The 24,735-nt window shown below is 47.0% G+C and overlaps 1 protein-coding gene across 1 annotated transcript in view; it reads left to right on the top strand.

Moving 5' to 3' along the window:
• The first annotated feature begins 6,833 nt into the window (after window positions 1-6,833).
• rai1 (retinoic acid induced 1) overlaps window positions 6,834-24,735 on the top strand; it is a 467,666-nt gene continuing 449,764 nt past the window's right edge. The window contains exon 1 of the mRNA XM_045715556.2: window positions 6,834-13,577. Within this exon, the coding sequence (XP_045571512.2) occupies window positions 6,870-13,577 (6,708 nt within the window). The 5' untranslated portion in view covers window positions 6,834-6,869. The remainder of the gene's footprint in view (window positions 13,578-24,735) is intronic.

Raw genomic sequence — 24,735 nt, forward strand, 5'->3', positions numbered from 1 at the left:
CAGAGGTCAGACGTTTCTTGTAGTTGACCACCAGGTTTGCACACATCTCAGGAGGGATTTTGTCCCACTCCTCATTGCAGATCTTCTCCAAGTCATTAAGGTTTCGAGGGTGACGTTTGGCAACTCGAAGCTTCAGCTCCCTCCACAGATTTTCTTTGGGATTAAGGTCTGGAGACTGGCTAGGTCACTCCAGGACCTTAATGTGCTTCTTCTTGAGCCACTCCTTTGTTGCCTTGGCCGTGTGTTTTGGGTCATTGTCATGCTGGAATACCCAACCACGATCCATTTTCAATGCCCTGGCTGAGGGAAGGAGGTTCTCACCCAAGATTTGACGGTACATTGCCCCGTTCATCGTCCCTTTGATGCGGTGAAGTTGTCCTGTCCCCTTAGCAGAAAAACACCCCCAAAGCATAATGTTTCCACCTCCATGTTTGACGGTGGGGATGGTGTTCTTGGGATCATAAGCAACATTCCTCCTCCTCCAAACACGGCGAGTTGAGTTGATACCAAAGAGCTCCATTTTGGTCTCATCTGACCACAACACTTTCACCCTGTTGTCCTCTGAATCATACAGATGTTCATTGGCAAACTTCAGATGGGCATGTATATGTGCTTTCTTGAGCAGGGGGACCTTGCGGGCGCTGCAGGATTTCAGTCCTTCACGGCGTAGTGTGTTACCAATTGTTTTCTTGGTGACTATGGTCCCAGCTGCCTTGAGATCATTGACAAGATCCTCCCGTGTAGTTCTGGGCTGATTCCTCACCATTCTCATGATCATTGCAACTCCACGAGGTGAGATCTTGCATGGAGCCCCAGGCCGAGGGAGATTGACAGTTCTTTTGTGTTTCTTACATTTGCAAATAATCGCACCAACTGTTGTCACCTTCTCACCAAGCTGCTTGGCGATGTTTTTTTAGCCCATTCCAGCCTTGTGTAGGTCTACAATCTTGTCCCTGACATCCTTGGAGACCTCTTTGGTCTTGGCCATGGTGAAGAGTTTAGAATCTGATTGATTGATTGCTTCTGTGGACAGGTGTCTTTTATACAGGTAACAAGCTGAGATTAGGAGCACTCCCTTTAAGAGTGTGCTCCTAATCTCAGCTCGTTACCTTTTTAAAAGGCACCTGGGAGCCAGAAATCTTTCTGATTGAGAGGGGGTCAAATACTTATTTCCCTCATTAAAATGCAAATCAATTTATAACATTTTTGACATGCGATTTTCTGGATTTTTTTGTTGTTATTCTGTCTCTCACTGTTCAAATAAACCTACCATTAAAATTATAGACTGATCATTTCTTTGTCAGTGGGAAAACGTCCAAAATCAGCAGGGGATCAAATACTTTTTTCCCTCACTGTATATTATACAAGAACCATAAAAACAGTTATAGGCCTACCTAGCTGGACTGTCTTGATGAGACAGTTAAAGTGGGCCGGACCTATGCAATGAATCACTGTGTTTACTGTGTTACGGTGACACATGCCTGTCTGTTTGGATGGTTGGTCCGCTAGGCCAGCTTGATAATTATTGACAGTGGGTGCATCGCAACCTTGGCTGCATCCCAAATGGCACCCTATTCCCTATACAGTGCCCCCATAGGGCTCTGGTCAAAAGTAGTGCACTATGTAGTGTATAGGGTGTCATTTGAAACGCAGTCGTTGTGTACCCTGTGTGGCTTGTGAAAAGGAGGTGAGTGAGCCTCATATTTCCCAGGAGCTCTTGTGCCCCAGCACGTAAATCACCTACTCCTCCCTCTCCTCCTCGTCCTCTCTCCAAGTCCACACTCATCGCCCTCTCATCAGTCTCCTTTCCTCCCTCCAGTACAAGCATCATCCTCTCATCTCCTCCCCCCATACTTAGTATCCTCCTTTCTTTTATAGCCTCCCCACCTCTCCTCCTCCTATCCTCCTCTCCCTTTCCTCTCCTCCTCTCCTCCTCCTTTCTTCCTCTCCTCCTCCTCCTCCTCTCCTCCTCTCCTCATCTCCTCCTCCCCCAAAGCTCATTCTCCACTCCTACTTTCCCCAAGCCTGTCCTCCTCACCAGCTTCATTCTCCTCACCTCTCTCATCCTCTAATCCCTCATCCTCTCCTCCCTCATCCTTCTCCTCTACACTAGACTAATCATTTCCTTTCTAGATCCAAGTCTCCTCTTCTCATCTAGCCTCTCCACCCACTCTCCTCCCCCTCCTTCTCATCCTCCCCCATTCTCATTCTCCTCTCTAGTCACGGCCCAGGGACAGGCCAAGAGTTGAGGGAGAGAGGGTGAGAGGGAGAGAGAGGGAGAGAGAGAGAGAGAGAGAGAGAGAGAGAGAGAGAGAGACCCTCAGTACAGATAACGTGAGTCAGAAGATTCAGCAGAAGATTCTCAACCAGGAGACACACAAGAATAGGGCAACCAGTGAAGAACAAACACCATTGTAAATACAACCCATATTTATGTTTATTTATTTGCCCTTTTGCACATCGTTACAACACTGTATATAGACATAATATGACATTTGAAATGTCTTTATTCTTTTGGAACTTTTGTGAGTGTAATGAATTGAATTCTGCAAAATATCCTCTGTGTACAGCGTAAAACACCAAATAATTCATGCAGAGCAGAATTAGGCCGATACCCGCTAATTATCAAAATCCAGAAAAGAGACGTTAAATTCTACAACCACCTAAAAGGAAGCGATTCCCAAACCTTCCATAACAAAGCCATCCTCTACAGAGAGATGAACCTGGAGAAGAGCCCCCTAAGCAAGCTTGTCCTGGGGGCTCTGTACACAAACACAAACAGATCTCACAGAGCCCCAGGACAGCAACACAATTAGACCCAACCAAATCATGAAAAAACTCAAATGTAATTACTTGACACATTGGAAAGAATTAACTTCTTCAGATCGGTGTCGGGATCGGTTGAGCTAACATAGGCTAATGCGATTAGCATGAGGTTGTAAGTAACAAAAACATTTCCCAGGAAATTGACATATCTGATATTGGCAGAAAGCTTAAATGATTGTTAATCTAACTGCACTGCCCAATTTACAGTAACTATTACATTGAAAGAACACCATGGTATTATTTGAGGAGAGTGCACAATTTTGAACATGAAAAGTTATTAAAAAACAAATTAGGCACATTTGAGCAGTCTTGACAGAAAATGATGAACAGAAATGCAATCAGTCTAAAACTTTGCACATAGACTGCTGCCATCTAGTGGCCAAAATCTAAATTGCACCTGGGCTGGAATAATACATTATGGCCTTTCTCTTAAATTTCAAAAATGATGGTACAAAAAATACAAAAGAACAGTTGGTTTTTTCTTTGTTTTATCTTTTTCCAGATCTATTGTGTTATATTCTCCTACATTCCTTTCACATTTCCACAAACTTCAAAGTGTTTCCTTTCAAATGGTACCAAGAATATGCATATCCTTGCTTCAGGGCCTGAGCTACAGGCAGTTAGATTTGGGTATGTCATTTTAGGCGAACATTCTAAAAAAGGGACGGATCCTTATTAACAAAAAAACTGAGCAAACTAGAATGCTTTTTGGCCCTGAACAGAGAGTACACAGTGGCAGAATACCTGACAACTGTGACTGACCCAAACTTAAGGAAAGCTTTGAGTATGTATAGCCTATGTATAGGCTATGTCCACACTGCCCACAAAATGAGGTGGAAACTGAGCTGTACTTCGTAACCTCCTGCCAATAATATGACCATATTAGAGACACATATTTCCCTCAGATTACACAGATCCACAAATAATTAGAAAACAATCCCAATTTTGATAAACTCCCATATCTACTGGGTGAAATACCACAGTGTGCCATCACAGCAGCAAGATTTGTGACCTGTTGCCACAAGAAAAGGGCAACCAGTGAAGAACAAACACCATTGTAAATACAACCCGTATTTATGTTTATTTATTTTCCCTTTTGTACTTTAGCTATTTGCACATTATATGACATTTGAAATGTCTTTATTCTTTTGGAACGTTTGTGAGAGTAATGTTTACTGTTAATCTTTGTTGTTTATTTCACTTTTGTTTATTATCTACTTCACTTGCTTTGGAAATGTTAACATATGTTTCCCATGCCAATAAAGTCCTTAAATTAAAATTGAAAAATTGAATTGAGAGAGACAGACAGACAGAGAGAGCAAGAGAGAGCAAGACAGACAGACAGACAGACAGACAGACAGACAGACAGACAGACAGACAGACAGACAGACAGACAGACAGACAGACAGACAGACAGACAGACAGACAGACAGACAGACAGACAGACAGACAGACAGACAGACAGACAGACAGACAGACAGACAGACAGACAGACAGACAGACAGACAGACGAGGAAGAGAAAAGGCTGCCGTCTGCTGCTGCTCTGCTGTAGCATCTTCCTGTTACAGATCCTGTGCGTAACCAATGACACCAGACACTGAAGCTTTCAGCAGCTTTGCATATCCTCCCCTGCTGCCTGTACTAACCATGTGTGTTGCCAGAGAGAGCATGGCTTTATGTGAATTTAAGGATTCGGGGAGGGCAGGAGGGAGGGAGGGAGCGAGAGAGAGAGAGAGAGAGAGAGAGAGAGAGACAGAGAGAAAACAGTGAAACAGAGACAGAGAGAGAGAGAGAGAGAAAACAGTGAAACAGAGACAGAGAGGGGGTGAATTGAACACCAAAAGCATCATCAAGAGTTTAGCGCCTAGCTGCTACGTGATCAGGCCAATTATTACCACGGTCTAGTCTGTGGTGCTGGAGACTGACAACGCTATTATCCCAACGCAGCTTCAAAACACACACAAAGGAATCTGTCTGTGTGTCATTGTGTTACATTGTGCTACAGTGACAGATCTTACACCACTAAATTGTGAGCGCCTGAGTAGACCTCCTTGTCCTCACACACACACACAAACTCGCACACACACACACAGCTAGTTATAGGGGATGGGGGAGACCGAGTGGGTAGTCTCCCGGGAAGCTGTTTGTGTCTCCGTTTGATGAGCTGTGCTCAGAGCTGCACACACACACACATTCACAAACACGCACACATGGATGAACGTTTACACACACACACACTACACAGACAGTTGCGGTGCAGAGATGAATAATGCTGTTGTCTGTCTGGTGGAACACGCCACTGTCCCTGGGGCGGGAGGCTGAGCGCAGGGTGCAGAGCTGGAACAGCCCGACACACTGCACTGTCTCCAGGTGACTCTGTTCCCTTTATAGAGCTCCTTCCCCCTCCTCACCCCCTCCCTCCTCTGTGTGGAACACCCACACCTCCCCTTAGAGAAGCTTGGAGAAGAGGAGGAGGAGAGACAGAGAGGAGAGAGGAGAGAATGAGGGCTAGGTTGAGCTGCTAGAGATGTGCTACTGCAATGGAGGAGCGTTGTACGCTGCTCCTGTGTTGTCTGTTCACGTAGTGTGGCCCATTCGTTTGAGAGACAGTGAGACAAGCTATGTGCCCACTGCCCACAAAATTAGGTGGTAACTGAGCTGCGCTTCCTAACCTCCTGCCAAATGTATTACATATTAGAGATACAAATTTCCCTCAGATTACACAGATCCACAAAGAATTTGATAAACAAATCAAACATTGACGAACTCCCACATCTGTTAGGTGAAATACCGCAGTGTAGCATCACAGCAGCAAGATGTGTGGCCCGTTGCCATGAGAAAAGGGCAACCAGTGGAACACAAACAACGTTGTAAATATCACCGATACTTATCTGTTTATTTATCTTCCCTACTATTCGTTCTACAACTATTTGCACATTGCTAAAACACTGTACATAACTGACGATATAACACTTGAAATGTCTTTATCTTTTTGAAACATTTTCAAGCGCAATATTTACTGTTTATTGTGGATGTTGTTTTGTGTTTTCTCACTTTTGTTTATTTTACTTGCTTTGGCAATGTAAACATGTTTCCATGCCAATAAAGCCCCTTTGAATTTCATTGGGGGAGAGAGAGAGAGAGAGAGAGAGAGAGAGAGAGAGAGAGAGAGAGAGAGAAAACTAATGGCTGTCATGTGATACTGAAACATGTGCTTGCATATTACAAGTAAATATTGAGTAACAATAGCCTCACAATAACACAGTGAAAATTCCCATTAGATTTTTCATGCAGAATGACATAGACGGGATTCGACCGTTATCTCTTAACACCTCACCTATTCATCACACCAATTATCTGGTTATGTGTTTTCTTGTGCCCCGTCTATTCTGGTTTCCCCTCCAGAGGTTGTGTCCTTGCGTGGCGGGCTTGGTTTGGACGGCAGCTCACATTAACAGACATGTCTGACTCACAGTGCCTCCTGCATGACCTGACAATCCCAGCTCCGCCAACAACGGGCTAGCTCCCTCCATCTTGAGATGGTTGAAATGGCCGCTGTATTCTAGCTTGTTCACTATTCCCTGACCAGAGTCCAGACTCCATCTTACCTTGCCCAGAAGATATGTCCTTTGCTTAGAATCTGTCAAGGGAAAATGAGTCATTTGAATGTATTTACAGTGCAGCTGTGTACAGGTGTGTACAGTAATATTACTTGTGAATTCAAATCGAGCATTTATTTTATTTGAACATGATATTAAGTCAATTGATCTCAGAAAGGCAAGACTTTGTTATTGTGTCTCTGATCTTTCCTGGTGAGATGAAGGATGTTGGGGTTAGAGACGTGAAGGTAGAGATGTAACGTCCTGGCTCTGTGATACTAACACCCCCTCCTTCTCTGTTTTGTTTTTCTATCCCTCCCCCTCTTTCCCCATCTCCCTCTCCGCTCCTTCTCTCATCTCTCTCTCCCCGGCTCTCTCTCGCTCTGTCAGAACACCCCCACCCCGACCCCCTCCCTCCCCCCGCCCCTCCTATAGCTGGAGCCATGCAGTCGTTCAGCAGAGAGAGGAGCGGTTTCCACGGCAACCAGCCCTGCTACCAGCAGGAGCACCATGAATTATCACGCCTGGAGAGCTACCGACAGCACCCCCACCACGGACAGACCAGGCAGGTCTACGAGGCGCACGCCCTGGCCACCGCTACAGGGATGCCCCCAGCGGGACCAGGGGCCGGACCTGGACCTGGAAGTGGACCTATACCTGGACCTAAGGACTGTTACAGCCAGCAGGCATACCCTGGATACCCCCAGGGCAATGGAGGCGGTGTGGGTGGTGGTGGTGGTGTGGGTGGTGGAGGAGGTTCGACGCCTCATGATAAGAAGGCTTACAGTGGGGGGAGCCAAGGGCCTCCTCCCACTCCCCAGCATATGCAGGCGGGCGGCTACAGCAATCACATGGGCTCGGGGGGATACCCGGCCCAGTATATGAGCGAGGGCCACCTCCAGCAATCTAAGTGGGACGACCCAGCTCAGCTAGCTCAGTACGAGCAGGAGATGGTAGGCAGGATGGAGCCGGGTCCCCCTGGGTCCTCCCAGTATCTGGACCAGAACATTCTGGCTCACTCCCAGAGCCAGTGTCACCAGCCCCACCAGGCCTCTGCTCCGGTCTACACCAGCCCACACCACCAGCCCCATCCCACAAACCCAGGCCAGTCCCCGTTGATGTACCCCCAGAGCCAGCTCCACTACCCCCAACACCCCCCGTCCCCCTCGCCGTCCTCCTCCTCCTACATGGAGAAGTGCAGCCCCATGCCCCACTGTTACAAGGGATATAGTATGCCGCCCAGCTCCCAGTACACTAGGCAGATGGGCAGTCTGAAGCAGGGGGGATACCGCCCGCCACCCCAGAACAGTTACAGCTACCAACAGACTCCCTCCAGGGGTGGCTACGAGCCCCAGCCCCCACTACAAGGCATGCCCACACCCCAGGAGACCCACCCCAAATACCAACACTTCAGCCAGCCCCAGCAGAACTACTGTCTGTCCGAGCTGTCCGTCAGATCCCCTGAGCAGTACTACCAGACATGTAGTCCCGCCTCCAGCCACTCCCCTGCACGCTCTGTAGGACGCTCACCCTCCTACAGCTCCACCCCTTCCCCTTTGATGACCAATCCAGAGAGCTTCCAGTACAGCCAGCCACCAATGACCCCAGGGGCGGCTTCTTCATCCTCCTCTTCCTCAGTGGGTCTGCAGGACCAGGGCTTGCTGATGCCGCCGCGCTCCCACCCGTCCTCGTCCCCCAACGTGGCCCACCCAACCCCGCAGCACAGCTACACACAGGGGGTCTCCATGAAGGAGCGCTTCTCTGAGAAGCTGCTTGCCAACCCCAGCCTGTGGAGCCTGAATGCCCTCACCTCTCAGGTGGAGAACATCTCCAACAATGTGCAGCAGCTGCTGCTCTCCGAGGCCATGGTCGCCAACAAGAAGGGGGGCAAGCGCAGCAGCATTGGGAGCAGTGGAGGCAGCTCCACCAAGAAGGAAGAGGTTTACAAAGGAGTGCCAGGAGGCCCCGAGGGTCAGCACGGTGGGGGCCCCATGCAGGACCCCTACAGCACCAACCAGCACCAGCTCGTCCCCATGGAGATGCAGGAGGGGGGGTACTCCAGTAGTTCTGATGAGCAGCTGGAGAGGGGGTACTACTACTGCGGCCAGGGCAGGAGCCCAGCTCAGGCCCCCAACAACACACACCTGGGCCTGGACACGGCCTCATCCTGCTCCATGACCTCTCCAGATGACATGTCCACCCGGTCTGGTGACTCTGTGTCCGGTCTGCAGAGCGTGGCTTCCAGGGACAACATGACGCCTGACCCCAGATCACAGGGGGGTCACGAACCCCGACAAACCGCCATGAAGAGCGTTGGGGGTGAGAGGTCCCCCGTGAGTGTGACGATCCCCAGCCCCATGAAGCAGGAGAGCCAGTCCCCTCCAGACATCCAACGTCTTGGCTTGCCACTGAAGGAAAACTTTGAGGAGTTGGCCTGGACAGAGAAACTGGCAGACTACGAGGATGATAGCATGAAAAAGACCTCCGACAGCGAGGTTGACCGCAGAGGCAGCGTTAATGTCACAAAAACTTCCGAGAAGCGGGAGAAATGGCCGGAGGACGAGAAAGGCCCAGCGCTGTATAGCAAGATCAACAAAGCAGTGACCGAGGGAAAGAGCTACTGCTATGACGAGAACATGTACCACAAGATACAAAACAAATATGACCGAGGCAACGGGGACTCGGCGGATAAGTCTCCAAGTCTCTCACACTCCAGCCACAAAGGAGACCTGGGCCAGGAGATGAAATCAGAGGCCTTCAAATCTGAATCTCCCACTGACTCTGAGAGTTCAGTGAAGACATCCCCCTTTATTTCCAGGGGTGACCTTGACCAAGATCAATATTTAACAGAGAAGGAAGACAGCTCGGAGAACACATCCCCTACCCCCCGGGGCGAGGCTTTGGACCAGAGGCTCTCTGCCTCAGAGAAGAGAGAGAGCAGAGAAGAAGAGGAGGAGGATGAGGAGGAGGGGGAGCAGGAGAGGAAGCAGAACTCCATATCCCCTCCTCTGTCTGCTGAGGAGAGAGAGGGAGAAGAGAGTGAGAGCCTGCCATCAGCTGAGGAGGTCCTCAACAATAGAACGAGCCCACAGGAGGAGCCTTCTGGAGAACTGTGCAGCAGAACAGAAGGCCAGAGCCTGGCTGAGCCTCAGCCTTACAGTAACACAGAGCCTGCAGAGACAGAAAGCCAAGCAGCACAACCGGACGCAACAGCAGCAGCAGCAGAATCCCCAGAAAGTGGGTCAGCCATTTGTGACACTCCACCCCAGTCTCACTCGGCCATGATGGTTTTCTCAGCTTTCAGGGAGATAGCAACACCTCCAGCTCCGTTACACACCAGGGACCATATCGATCGCAGTGATTCCAACGTGCTGGAGCCTGACTCCCCTCAGCTGCCGGGGAAGTCGACACTGCACTCAGCGCCCTCCTGGGCCAACACCCCACCCTCGCCAAAGAAAGGTGATGAGGACATGGAGCCGGGCATCAGCTGCCCAAGCGCTGTGACCCCCTCAGCCAAGCCAGAACCCATGGCCCCATCTGCACCCCCACAGGCTTTCGGCCGGAAGCACGGCCGAGGCAGGAGGAGACTGATGCACTCAGGTGTGGAATTCAGGAGACAGCTGAGTGTGGAGAGAGAGGGGGAGAGTGCCCCCTCGCCCCTGCAGAAACCCTGCATGCCCTCCAGCAAGAGTGCTCTGTTCTCCAATCAGATAGACATGGCCGCTCACCAGGACATAATCACGACGAGCGAGACACCCAAACTGCTTGTTGAGGGCTCCCGCTCCAGAATGTGTACTCGCTCGTTCAACGCACAGGACACACCTTCCAAGGATCCCCAGCCCCCTGAAAGACGGAAACCAGGGCGGAAACCGGGTTCGAAACCAGGCCCAAAACCAGGCCCGAAGTCAGGGTTAAAACCAGGGCCTAAACCAGGACTAAAACCAGGACCAAAACCAGGTTCAAAGCCGAGTCTAAAACCAGGACCAAAACCAGGTTTGAAACCCGATTCAAAGCCCGGCCCAAAACCAGGTTTAAAACCGGGGCCTAAACCAGGCCCAAAACCAGGTCTAAAACCAGGGCCTAAACCGGGTCCAAAACCAGGACCAAAACCAGGTCCAAAACCAACTGAAGGAGCACCCCGGGGTCGTCCCAGGGGTACAGGCTCTAAGTTGAAGTTGGCACAACAGGAAGGTCTCATTCAACCCATAACAGGGGGTCCAGGAAGAGGCCAGAAGAGCTTGAGCATCAACAGTCAGCAAGTTGATGGGAACCAGGAAGTGAAAGCTCCAGGCAAGGACGGAAAGAACATGGTCCTGAGATCCAGAAAGCCCCCCCAGGATAAGCTTCCAAAGGAAAAAGAGAAGGAGCAATCTGAGGGAATCCTGACTCAAACCTTGATAACAAAGCCCAATGCAGTGTTACAAAATGAGGAACGTACGAGCTTAGAGCCAGCCATCCCTGTCTTTCCTAACCAGACAGACACAAGTATAACAGACACCAGTGTAACAGACACCAGTAAACCAGACACCAGTGTAACAGACACCAGAGTAACAGACCCCAGTAAAACCAACACCAGTGTAACAGACACCAGTAAACCAGACACCAGCGTAACAGACACCAGCAAACCAGACACCAGTGTAACAGACACCAGAGTAACAGACCCAAGTAAAACCAACACCAGTGTAACAGACACCAGTAAACCAGACACCAGTAAACCAGACACCAGTGTAACAGACACCAGTGTAACAGACACCAGTAAAACCGACACCAGTAAAACCGACACCATTGCAACAGACGTCAGTGTAATAGACACCAGAGCAACAGACGTCAGTGTAATAGACACCAGAGTAACAGACACCAGTGTAACAGACACCAGTGCAACAGACACCAGCGTAACAGACACCAGTGTAACAGACACCAGTAAAACAGACATCAGTATACCTGTCGCTCCACCTGAGAAACCTAAAGAACCAACTGTAGCTGTACCTCTTGTAACTGCACCTGTACCTCCACTCAAAAGAAAACCCAGTCCTCTGCCTCTAGAGCTTCCGGTGAAGAAAAAGCGAGGTCCAAAACCAAAACCAAAACCACAACAGCCCCAGCCTGAAACTCCCCAGTCTGACCAGGCCAACCAGCCTCCATTAGTCAAACCCAAGGAGATGGATGTCCAAGGCCCCAAGAGAAGGCTAAATAGAGGCAGACACATCAAGGCCTCTCTGATCACTGTGCTGACCAAAGATAACCCTCCTCCCACGATGGCTGACGGTAATGTGGTTAGTGAAATGCCCAGTGTACCTTCTCAGTGTCCCACCAAAACCAAGTACCTCCCCCCGCGCAAAGGCAGGGGTCTGAAATACGAGGCCATGGTTCAGAAAATAAACTCGGGCACCGGTTCGAAGAAACACCCGCCAACACCACAGTCCGAGAGCACAGAGGCGACAGTAGATGAAGTGACATCAAAGCCTGTGTCGCTGCCCATCTCAGAGGAGAGCGAGGCCCCAGTGGCAGTGGTGAGCGCCCCTGATGTGTCACGGGAGGAGTTAGCAGGGGATGTGTGGAGCTCCACGGGGGCCCAGAACACAGAACAGGAGGGAAGGGTGCAGCAGAACACCGGGGAGGGGGTGCAGCCGGAGCCACTCCCATCGGGGGTGCCAGATGCTGCTGCGGCGAGCGGTGCCAACAAACCCACCAGGACCAAGAGGAGGAAATGGGCCATGGTGGAGAGCACGGACGCCATGGTGGTCGCCATGGAGACGGGGAGCCTGATCATCAACACGCCGCGGCTGGCCAAGCAGAGGGCCATCAAGAACAACCACGAGATGCATCTAAAACAGAGGAGGAGGAAGAGGAAAGGAGGACAGACTCCTTCAGAGGGGCCTGTGGCTGATGAGGAGGTAGAGACAACAACAGGAGAACAGCAGACAGAGACACCCGCTGACACAGTGTTAACAACAATGCCCGCTCTACCAGCCGGCCCGGGTGAGATCACAGACAGCCCGCAGGTGATCACCACAGAAATTATCCAGCCGCCTCCCTCCAAACGAGGGAGGAAGCCCTCTTCATCCCCCTCCAAAAAGAGAGGGAGAGCCCCAGGTGAACAGCAGAGCAGCAAACCTCTGAGGGTGCACAAAAAACCTGGTCCTAAAAAGGGAATCAAAGACGCCATGGAGGTGATTGAAGCGGTTGTAAAGGCTGCAGGGAGGGAGGCCAGACTCAAGAAGAAGAAATGGAAAAAGGATAGTCCTGTAGTGTCAGAGGAAAAGCAGCCAGAGCCCTCTCTCAAACAGGTACTGAGTAAGACTCCTAAAAGCAGAATCAAACCCTCCTTCTGTCCATATGTGCGTATGGACAGCTCCAGAGACTTCACCTCCCTCTGTACCATTGTCAACAGGCGCGATGAAGAGCTGAAGATGGTGTTTCAGAAGCCCCGGAAAAAGAGCCCGGACAAAATTAAAAACCCAGTCACATTTGCCAAGGCGATACCCAGCTCCTCGGCTATGCTCCAGGGGCCCTTGGTTAACAAAACGTTAATTGACAGGTGTCTAACGTGTTGCCTGTGTGGAAAGCCAGCAAATTACCGTGAGCTGGGGGATTTGTGTGGGCCCTACTTCCCAGAGGATAGCATCCCCCGCAAAATCCTGTCAGCAAGACATATAGAAACCCTGAGGGAAAACCAAGAGAAAATAAGCTCCAACAGTAGCATCAAGGAACCAACCAGCAGCACCCCAAAAAGCGAAGGAGACCCCAGCTCCAAAAAGGAAGTTAGTAAAAAGGTGGATATGGAGACAGTCACAAAGGAGGGCAGTAGTAGTTGTGGTGGGAGTCACAATCATCAGCCCCACCCACACCATTGGCGCCCCAGGAGGGCAGAGAGGGCACTGGCGGAGGGCGGAAGCATGCACCGGCCCACCCTACGGGATCGGTTCAGGAGGATGCAGAAGCTCCAGGAGGAGAGGAGGGCTGCGGAGGCCACAGCTAGTGGTCAGAAAGGGGGCAATGGAGGAGGAGGCCTGCTCCAGAGACTGCAGGGGGAGGCTGAGGCTAAGGAACACTGGGCCCATGAGAACTGTGCTATCTGGACCAATGGGATCATCATGGTGGCCGGGAGGCTGTACGGCCTGAAAGAGGCTGTTCACACCTCCACAGAAACGGTGAGACCTTCTTCTTTCTCTATGCTGATTTCTCTCTTTTCTTTTTCTTTCTTTCTCTCTCTCTCTCTCTCTCTCTCTCTCTCCGGTTGATACTGATACTGCATCTTACCAATGGAGAGTCAATATTTCAAGTGCTGTATTTCACATATAGTAAACTGTACATGACTGTGATCTATAATGCTAGCCTCCCACAGTTAGAAATGAATGGGGGTTTTACATTACTATGAAATTAAATAATAAAAAATAAATCACAAATAAGAAAAACTTTTGCCTTGTTCTAATCTATTTTGTAGGGAACTGTGCATGTTGGACACAGTGACATGTTGGTCACAGTGACATATTGGACACAGTGACACGTTGGACACAGTGACATGTTGGACACAGTGACATATTGGACACAGTGACATGTTGGACACAGTGACATATTGGACACAGTAACATATTGGACACAGTGACATATTGGACACAGTGACATGTTGGACAGAGTGACATGTTGGACACAGTGACATGTTGGACACAGTGATATGTTGGACAGAGTGACAGATTGGACACAGTGACATGTTGATCACAGTGACATGTTGGACAAAGTGACATGTTGGACACAGTGACATATTGGACACAGAGACATTTTGGACAGAGTGACATGTTGGACACAGTGACATGTTGGACACAGTGACATATTGGACACAGTGACATATTGGACACATTTACATGTTGGACACAGTGACATGTTGGTGACAGTGACATATTGGACACAGTGACATATTGGACACAGTGACGTATTGGAGACATTTACATGTTGGACGCAGTGACATGTTGGACACAATTACATGTTGACCACAGTGACATATTGGCCACAGTGACATGTTGATCACAGTGACATGTTGGTCACAATGACATGTTGGACACAGTGACATATTGGACACAGTAACATATTGGACACAGTGACATGTTGGACACAGTGACATATTGGACGCAGTGACATATTGGACACACTAACACGTTGGACACAGTGACATGTAGGACAGAGTGACATGTTGGACACAGTGACGAATTGGAGACATTTACATGTTGGACAAGTGACATGTTGGACACAGTGACGTATTGGAGACATTTACATGATGGACGCAGTGACATGTTGGACACATTTACATGTTGACAACAGTGACATATTGGCCACAGTGACATGTTGACCACGGTGACATGTTGGTCACAGTGACATATTGGTCACAGTGACATATTGGACACAGTGACATATTGGCCAAAATGACATATTGGACACATTTACATGTTGGACTAAGTGACATGTGGAACACAGTGACATATTGGACACATTTACATGTTGGACACAGTGACATGTTGGACACAGTGACATATTGGACATAGTGACATGTTGACCACAGTGACATGTTGGACACAGTGACATATTGGACACAGTGACATGTTGGACACAGTGACATGTTGGACACAATGACATATTGGACACATTTACATGTTGGACTAAATGACATGTGGAACACAGTGACATATTGGACACATTTACATGTTGGACACAGTGACATGTTGGACACAGTGACATATTGGACACATTTACATGTTGGACACAGTGACATGTTGACCACAGTGACATGTTGGTCACAGTGACATATAGGTCACAGTGACATATTGGACACATTGACATGTTGACCACAGTGACATATTGGACACAGTGACATATTGGACACAGTGACATGTTGGACAGAGTGACATGTTGGACACAGTGACATGTTGGACACAGTGATATGTTGGACAGAGTGACAGATTGGACACAGTGACATGTTGATCACAGTGACATGTTGGTCAAAGTGACATGTTGGACACAGTGACATATTGGACAGAGAGACATTTTGGACAGAGTGACATGTTGGACACAGTGACATGTTGGACACAGTGACATGTTGGACACAGTGACATATTGGACACAGTGACATATTGGACACATTTACATGTTGGACACAGTGACGTGTTGGACACAGTGACATATTGGACATAGTGACATGTTGACCACAGTGACATGTTGGACACAGTGACATATTGGACACAGTGACATGTTGGACACAGTGACATGTTGGACACAATGACATATTGGACACATTTACATGTTGGACTAAATGACATGTGGAACACAGTGACATATTGGACACATTTACATGTTGGACACAGTGACATGTTGGACACAGTGACATATTGGACACATTTACATGTTGGACACAGTGACATGTTGACCACAGTGACATGTTGGTCACAGTGACATATAGGTCACAGTGACATATTGGACACATTGACATGTTGACCACAGTGACATATTGGACACAGTGACATGTTCACCACAGTGACATGTTGGACACAGTGCCATGTTGGACACAGCGACATATTGGACACAGTGACATATTGGACACAGTGACATGTTGGACACAGTGCCATGTTGGACACAGCGACATATTGGACACAGTGACATATTGGACACATTTAAATGTTGGACACAGTGACACGTTGGACAGAGTGAAATATTGGACACATTTACATGTTGGACACAGTGACATATTGGACACAGTGACATGTTGGACAGAGTGACATGTTGGACACAGTGACATGTACATGTTGGACACAGTGACGTATTGGACACAGTGACATGTTGGACAGTGTGACATGTTGGACACAGTGACATGTTGGACACAGTGATATGTTGGACAGAGTGACAGATTGGACACAGTGACATGTTGATCACAGTGACATGTTGGACAAAGTGACATATTGGACACAGTGACATATTGGACACATTTACATGTTGGAAACAGTGACATGTTGGACACAGTGACATATTGGACACAGTGACATGTTGGACGCAGTGACATGTAGACCACAGCGACATGTTGGTCACAGTGACATATTGGACACAGTGACATGTTGACCACAGTGACGTAATAAACACAGTGACATATTGGACATAATGACATGTTGACCACAGTGACATGTTGGACACAGTGACATATTGGACACAGTGACATGTTGGACACAATGACATGTTGGACACGGTGACATGTTGGACACAATGACATGTTGGACAAAGTGACATATTGTACACATTTACATGTTGGACACAGTGACATATTGGACACATTTACATGTTGGACACAGTGAGAAGGTGGGCACAGTGACATATTGGACACATTTACATGTTGGACACAGTGACATATTGGCCACAGTGACGTATTGGAGACATTTATATGTTGGACACAGTGACATGTTGGCCACAGTGACGTATTGGAAACAGTGACATGTTGGACAGAGTGACAGGTTGGACACAGTGACATGTTGGATGCAGTGACATGTTGACCACAGTGACATATTGGACACAGTGACATGTTTGACAGAGTGACATGTTAGACACAGTGACATATTGGACACAGTGACATATTGGACACAGTGACATATTGGACACAGTGACATATTGGACACAGTGACATGTTGGACACAGTGACATGTTGGACAGAGTGACATGTTAGACACAGTGACATATTTGACACAGTGACATGTTGACCACAGTGACATATTGGACACAGAGACATTTTGGACACATTTACATGTTGGACACAGTGACATTTTGGACACAGTGACATGTTGGACACAGTGACATATTGGACACAGTGACATATTGGACACATTTACATGTTGGACACAGTGACATGTTGAACACAGTGACATATTGGACACATTTACATGTTGGACACAGTGACATGTTGGACAGAGTGACATGTTGGTCACATTTACATGTTGGACACAGTGACATATTGGCCACAGTGACGTATTGGAGACATTTACTTTTGGACACAGTGACATGTTGGACACAGTGACATGTTGGTCACAGTGACGTATTGGGGACATTCACATGTTGGACACAGTGACATGTTGGACGCTGTGACATGTTGACCACAGTGACATGTTGGACACAGTGACATATTGGACACATTTACATGTTGGACACATTTACATGTTGGACACAGTGACATGTTGGACACAGTGACATGTTGGCCACAGTGACGTATTGGAGACATGTACATGTTTTACAAAGTGACATGTTGGACGCAATGACATGTTGGAGACAGTGACATGTTGGACACAGTGACATATTGGACACATCTACATGTTGGACACAGTGACATGTTGAACACAGTGACATATTGGACACAGTGACATGTTGGACACAGTGACATGTTGGCCACAGTGAAGTATTGGAGACATTTACATGTTGGACACAGTGACATGTTGGACACAGTGATATGTTGGACAGAGTGACAGATTGGACACAGTGACATGTTGATCACAGTGACATGTTGGACAAAGTGACATATTGGACACAGTGACATATTGTACACATTTACATGTTGGAAACAGTGACATGTTGGACACAGTGACATATTGGACACAGTGACATGTTGGACGCAGTGACATGTAGACCACAGCGACATGTTGGTCACAGTGACATATTGGACACAGTGACATGTTGACCACAGTGACGTAATAAACACAGTGACATATTGGACATAATGACATGTTGACCACAGTGACATGTTGGACACAGTGACATGTTGGACACAGTGACATGTTGGACACAATGACATGTTGGACACGGTGACATGTTGGACACAATGACATGTTGGACAAAGTGACATATTGTACACATTTACATGTTGGACACAGTGACATATTGGACACATTTACATGTTGGACACAGTGAGAAGTTGGGCACAGTGACATATTGGACACATTTACATGTTGGACACAGTGACATATTGGCCACAGTGACGTATTGGACACAGTGACATGTTGGACAGAGTGACAGGTTGGACACAGTGACATATTGGAGACAGTGACATGTTGGACACAGTGACATGTTGACCACAGTGACATATTGGACACAGTGACATATTGGGCACAGTGATATATTGGCCACAGTGACATGTTGACCACAGTGACATGTTGGTCACAGTGACATATTGGTCACAGTGACATATTGGACACAGTGACATATTGGCCAAAATGACATATTGGACACATTTACATGTTGGACTAAGTGACATGTGGAACACAGTGACATATTGGACACATTTACATGTTGGACACAGTGACATGTTGGACACAGTGACATATTGGACATAGTGACATGTTGACCACAGTGACATGTTGGACACAGTGACATATTGGACACAGTGACATGTTGGACACAGTGACATGTTGGACACAATGACATATTGGACACATTTACATGTTGGACTAAATGACATGTGGAACACAGTGACATATTGGACACATTTACATGTTGGACACAGTGACATGTTGGACACAGTGACATATTGGACACATTTACATGTTGGACACAGTGACATGTTGACCACAGTGACATGTTGGTCACAGTGACATATAGGTCACAGTGACATATTGGACACATTGACATGTTGACCACAGTGACAAATTGGACACAGTGACATATTGGACACAGTGACATGTTGGACAGAGTGACATGTTGGACACAGTGACATGTTGGACACAGTGATATGTTGGACAGAGTGACAGATTGGACACAGTGACATGTTGACCACAGTGACATATTGGACACAGTGACATATTGGGCACAGTGACATATTGGCCACAGTGACATGTTGACCACAGTGACATGTTGGTCACAGTGACATATTGGTCACAGTGACATATTGGACACAGTGACATATTGGCCAAAATGACATATTGGACACATTTACATGTTGGACTAAGTGACATGTGGAACACAGTGACATATTGGACACATTTACATGTTGGACACAGTGACATGTTGGACACAGTGACATATTGGACATAGTGACATGTTGACCACAGTGACATGTTGGACACAGTGACATATTGGACACAGTGACATGTTGGACACAGTGACATGTTGGACACAATGACATATTGGACACATTTACATGTTGGACTAAATGACATGTGGAACACAGTGACATATTGGACACATTTACATGTTGGACACAGTGACATGTTGGACACAGTGACATATTGGACACATTTACATGTTGGACACAGTGACATGTTGACCACAGTGACATGTTGGTCACAGTGACATATAGGTCACAGTGACATATTGGACACATTGACATGTTGACCACAGTGACATATTGGACACAGTGACATATTGGACACAGTGACATGTTGGACAGAGTGACATGTTGGACACAGTGACATGTTGGACACAGTGATATGTTGGACAGAGTGACAGATTGGACACAGTGACATGTTGATCACAGTGACATATTGGTCAAAGTGACATGTTGGACACAGTGACATATTGGACAGAGAGACATTTTGGACAGAGTGACATGTTGGACACAGTGACATGTTGGACACAGTGACATGTTGGACACAGTGACATATTGGACACAGTGACATATTGGACACATTTACATGTTGGACACAGTGACGTGTTGGACACAGTGACATATTGGACATAGTGACATGTTGACCACAGTGACATGTTGGACACAGTGACATATTGGACACAGTGACATGTTGGACACAGTGACATGTTGGACACAATGACATATTGGACACATTTACATGTTGGACTAAATGACATGTGGAACACAGTGACATATTGGACACATTTACATGTTGGACACAGTGACATGTTGGACACAGTGACATATTGGACACATTTACATGTTGGACACAGTGACATGTTGACCACAGTGACATGTTGGTCACAGTGACATATAGGTCACAGTGACATATTGGACACATTGACATGTTGACCACAGTGACATATTGGACACAGTGACATGTTCACCACAGTGACATGTTGGACACAGTGCCATGTTGGACACAGCGACATATTGGACACAGTGACATATTGGACACAGTGACATGTTGGACACAGTGCCATGTTGGACACAGCGACATATTGGACACAGTGACATATTGGACACATTTAAATGTTGGACACAGTGACACGTTGGACAGAGTGAAATATTGGACACATTTACATGTTGGACACAGTGACATATTGGACACAGTGACATGTTGGACAGAGTGACATGTTGGACACAGTGACATGTACATGTTGGACACAGTGACGTATTGGACACAGTGACATGTTGGACAGTGTGACATGTTGGACACAGTGACATGTTGGACACAGTGATATGTTGGACAGAGTGACAGATTGGACACAGTGACATGTTGATCACAGTGACATGTTGGACAAAGTGACATATTGGACACAGTGACATATTGGACACATTTACATGTTGGAAACAGTGACATGTTGGACACAGTGACATATTGGACACAGTGACATGTTGGACGCAGTGACATGTAGACCACAGCGACATGTTGGTCACAGTGACATATTGGACACAGTGACATGTTGACCACAGTGACGTAATAAACACAGTGACATATTGGACATAATGACATGTTGACCACAGTGACATGTTGGACACAGTGACATATTGGACACAGTGACATGTTGGACACAATGACATGTTGGACACGGTGACATGTTGGACACAATGACATGTTGGACAAAGTGACATATTGTACACATTTACATGTTGGACACAGTGACATATTGGACACATTTACATGTTGGACACAGTGAGAAGGTGGGCACAGTGACATATTGGACACATTTACATGTTGGACACAGTGACATATTGGCCACAGTGACGTATTGGAGACATTTATATGTTGGACACAGTGACATGTTGGCCACAGTGACGTATTGGACACAGTGACATGTTGGACAGAGTGACAGGTTGGACACAGTGACATGTTGGACGCAGTGACATGTTGACCACAGTGACATATTGGACACAGTGACATGTTTGACAGAGTGACATGTTAGACACAGTGACATATTGGACACAGTGACATATTGGACACAGTGACATATTGGACACAGTGACATATTGGACACAGTGACATGTTGGACACAGTGACATGTTGGACAGAGTGACATGTTAGACACAGTGACATATTTGACACAGTGACATGTTGACCACAGTGACATATTGGACACAGAGACATTTTGGACACATTTACATGTTGGACACAGTGACATTTTGGACACAGTGACATGTTGGACACAGTGACATATTGGACACAGTGACATATTGGACACATTTACATGTTGGACACAGTGACATGTTGGACAGAGTGACATGTTGGTCACATTTACATGTTGGACACAGTGACATATTGGCCACAGTGACGTATTGGAGACATTTACTTTTGGACACAGTGACATGTTGGACACAGTGACATGTTGGTCACAGTGACGTATTGGGGACATTCACATGTTGGACACAGTGACATGTTGGACGCTGTGACATGTTGACCACAGTGACATGTTGGACACAGTGACATATTGGACACATTTACATGTTGGACACATTTACATGTTGGCCACAGTGACGTATTGGAGACATGTACATGTTTTACAAAGTGACATGTTGGACGCAATGACATGTTGGAGACAGTGACATGTTGGACACAGTGACATATTGGACACATCTACATGTTGGACACAGTGACATGTTGAACACAGTGACATATTGGACACAGTGACATGTTGGACACAGTGACATGTTGGCCACAGTGAAGTATTGGAGACATTTACATGTTGGACACAGTGACATGTTGGACGCAGTGACATGTTGACCACAGTGACATATTGGACACACTGATATGTTGGACACAGTGACATGTTGGACACAGTGACATATTGGCCACAGTGACATATTGGACACAGTGACATGTTGGACACAGTGACATATTGGACACGTTTAAATGTTGGACACAGTGACACGTTGGACAGAGTGAAATGTTGGACACATTTACATGTTGGACACAGTGACATATTGGACACAGTGACATGTTGGACAGAGTGAAATGTTGGACACAGTGACATGTACATGTTGGACACAGTGACGTATTGGACACAGTGACATGTTGGACAGAGTGACATGTTGGACACAGTGACATGTTGGACACAGTGACATGTTGGACACAGTGACATATTGGACAAAGTGACATATTGGACACATTTACATGTTGGACACAGTGACATATTGGACACAGTAACATATTGGACACAGTGACATATTGGACACAGTGACATGTTGGACAGAGTGACATGTTGGACACAGTGACATGTTGGACACAGTGATATGTTGGACAGAGTGACAGATTGGACACAGTGACATGTTGATCACAGTGACATGTTGGACAAAGTGACATGTTGGACACAGTGACATATTGGACAGAGAGACATTTTGGACAGAGTGACATGTTGGACACAGTGACATGTTGGACACAGTGACATGTTGGACACAGTGACATATTGGACACAGTGACATATTGGACACATTTACATGTTGGACACAGTGACATGTTGGTCACAGTGACATATTGGACACAGTGACATATTGGACACAGTAACACGTTGGACACAGTAACACGTTGGACACAGTGACATATTGGACACAATGACATGTTGGACACAGTGACATATTGGACACAGTAACATATTGGACACAGTGACATGTTGGACACAGTGACATATTGGACGCAGTGACATATTGGACACAGTAACACGTTGGACACAGTGACATGTAGGACAGAGTGACATGTTGGACACAGTGACGTATTGGAGACATTTACATGTTGGACAAGTGACATGTTGGACACAGTGACGTATTGGAGACATTTACATGTTGGACGCAGTGACATGTTGGACACATATACATGTTGACCACAGTGACATATTGGCCACAGTGACATGTTGACCACAGTGACATGTTGGTCACAGTGACATATTGGTCACAGTGACATATTGGACACAGTGACATATTGGCCACAGTGATGTATTTGAGACATTTACATGTTAGACGCAGTGACATGTTGACCACAGTGACATATTGGACACAGTGACATCTTGGACATAGTGACATGTTGACCACAGTGACATGTTGGACACAGTGACATATTGGACACAGTGACATGTTGGACACAGTGACATGTTGGACACAATGACATATTGGACACATTTACATGTTGGACACAGTGACATTAGGAACACAGTGACATATTGGACACATTTACATGTTGGACACAGTGACATGTTGGACACAGTGACATATTGCACACATTTACATGTTGGACACAGTGACATGTTGACCACAGTGACATGTTGGTCACAGTGACATATTGGACACATTGAGATGTTGACCACAGTGACATATTGGACACAGTGACATATTGGACACAGTGACATGTTGACCACAGTGACATGTTGGACACAGTGCCATGTTGGACACAGCGACATATTGGACACAGTGACATATTGACACAGTGACATGTTGGACACAGTGCCATGTTGGACACAGCGACATATTGGACACAGTGACATATTGGACACATTTAAATGTTGGACACAGTGACACGTTGGACAGAGTGAAATGTTGGACACATTTACATGTTGGACACAGTGACATATTGGACACAGTGACATGTTGGACACAGTGACATATTGGACACAGTGACATGTACATGTTGGACACAGTGACGTATTGGACACAGTGACATGTTGGACACAGTGACATGTTGGACACAGTGACATGTTGGTCACAGTGACATATAGGTCACAGTGACATATTGGACACATTGACATGTTGACCACAGTGACATATTGGACACAGTGACATGTTCACCACAGTGACATGTTGGACACAGTGCCATGTTGGACACAGCGACATATTGGACACAGTGACATATTGGACACAGTGACATGTTGGACACAGTGACATGTTGGACACAGCGACATATTGGACACAGTGACATATTGGACACATTTAAATGTTGGACACAGTGACACGTTGGACAGAGTGAAATATTGGACACATTTACATGTTGGACACAGTGACATATTGGACACAGTGACATGTTGGACAGAGTGACATGTTGGACACAGTGACATGTACATGTTGGACACAGTGACGTATTGGACACAGTGACATGTTGGACAGTGTGACATGTTGGACACAGTGACATGTTGGACACAGTGATA

Source organism: Salmo salar, chromosome 03 (assembly GCF_965601325.2).
Source record: "Salmo salar chromosome 03, fSalSal1, whole genome shotgun sequence".
In the NCBI taxonomy this organism is placed as follows: domain Eukaryota; kingdom Metazoa; phylum Chordata; class Actinopteri; order Salmoniformes; family Salmonidae; genus Salmo; species Salmo salar.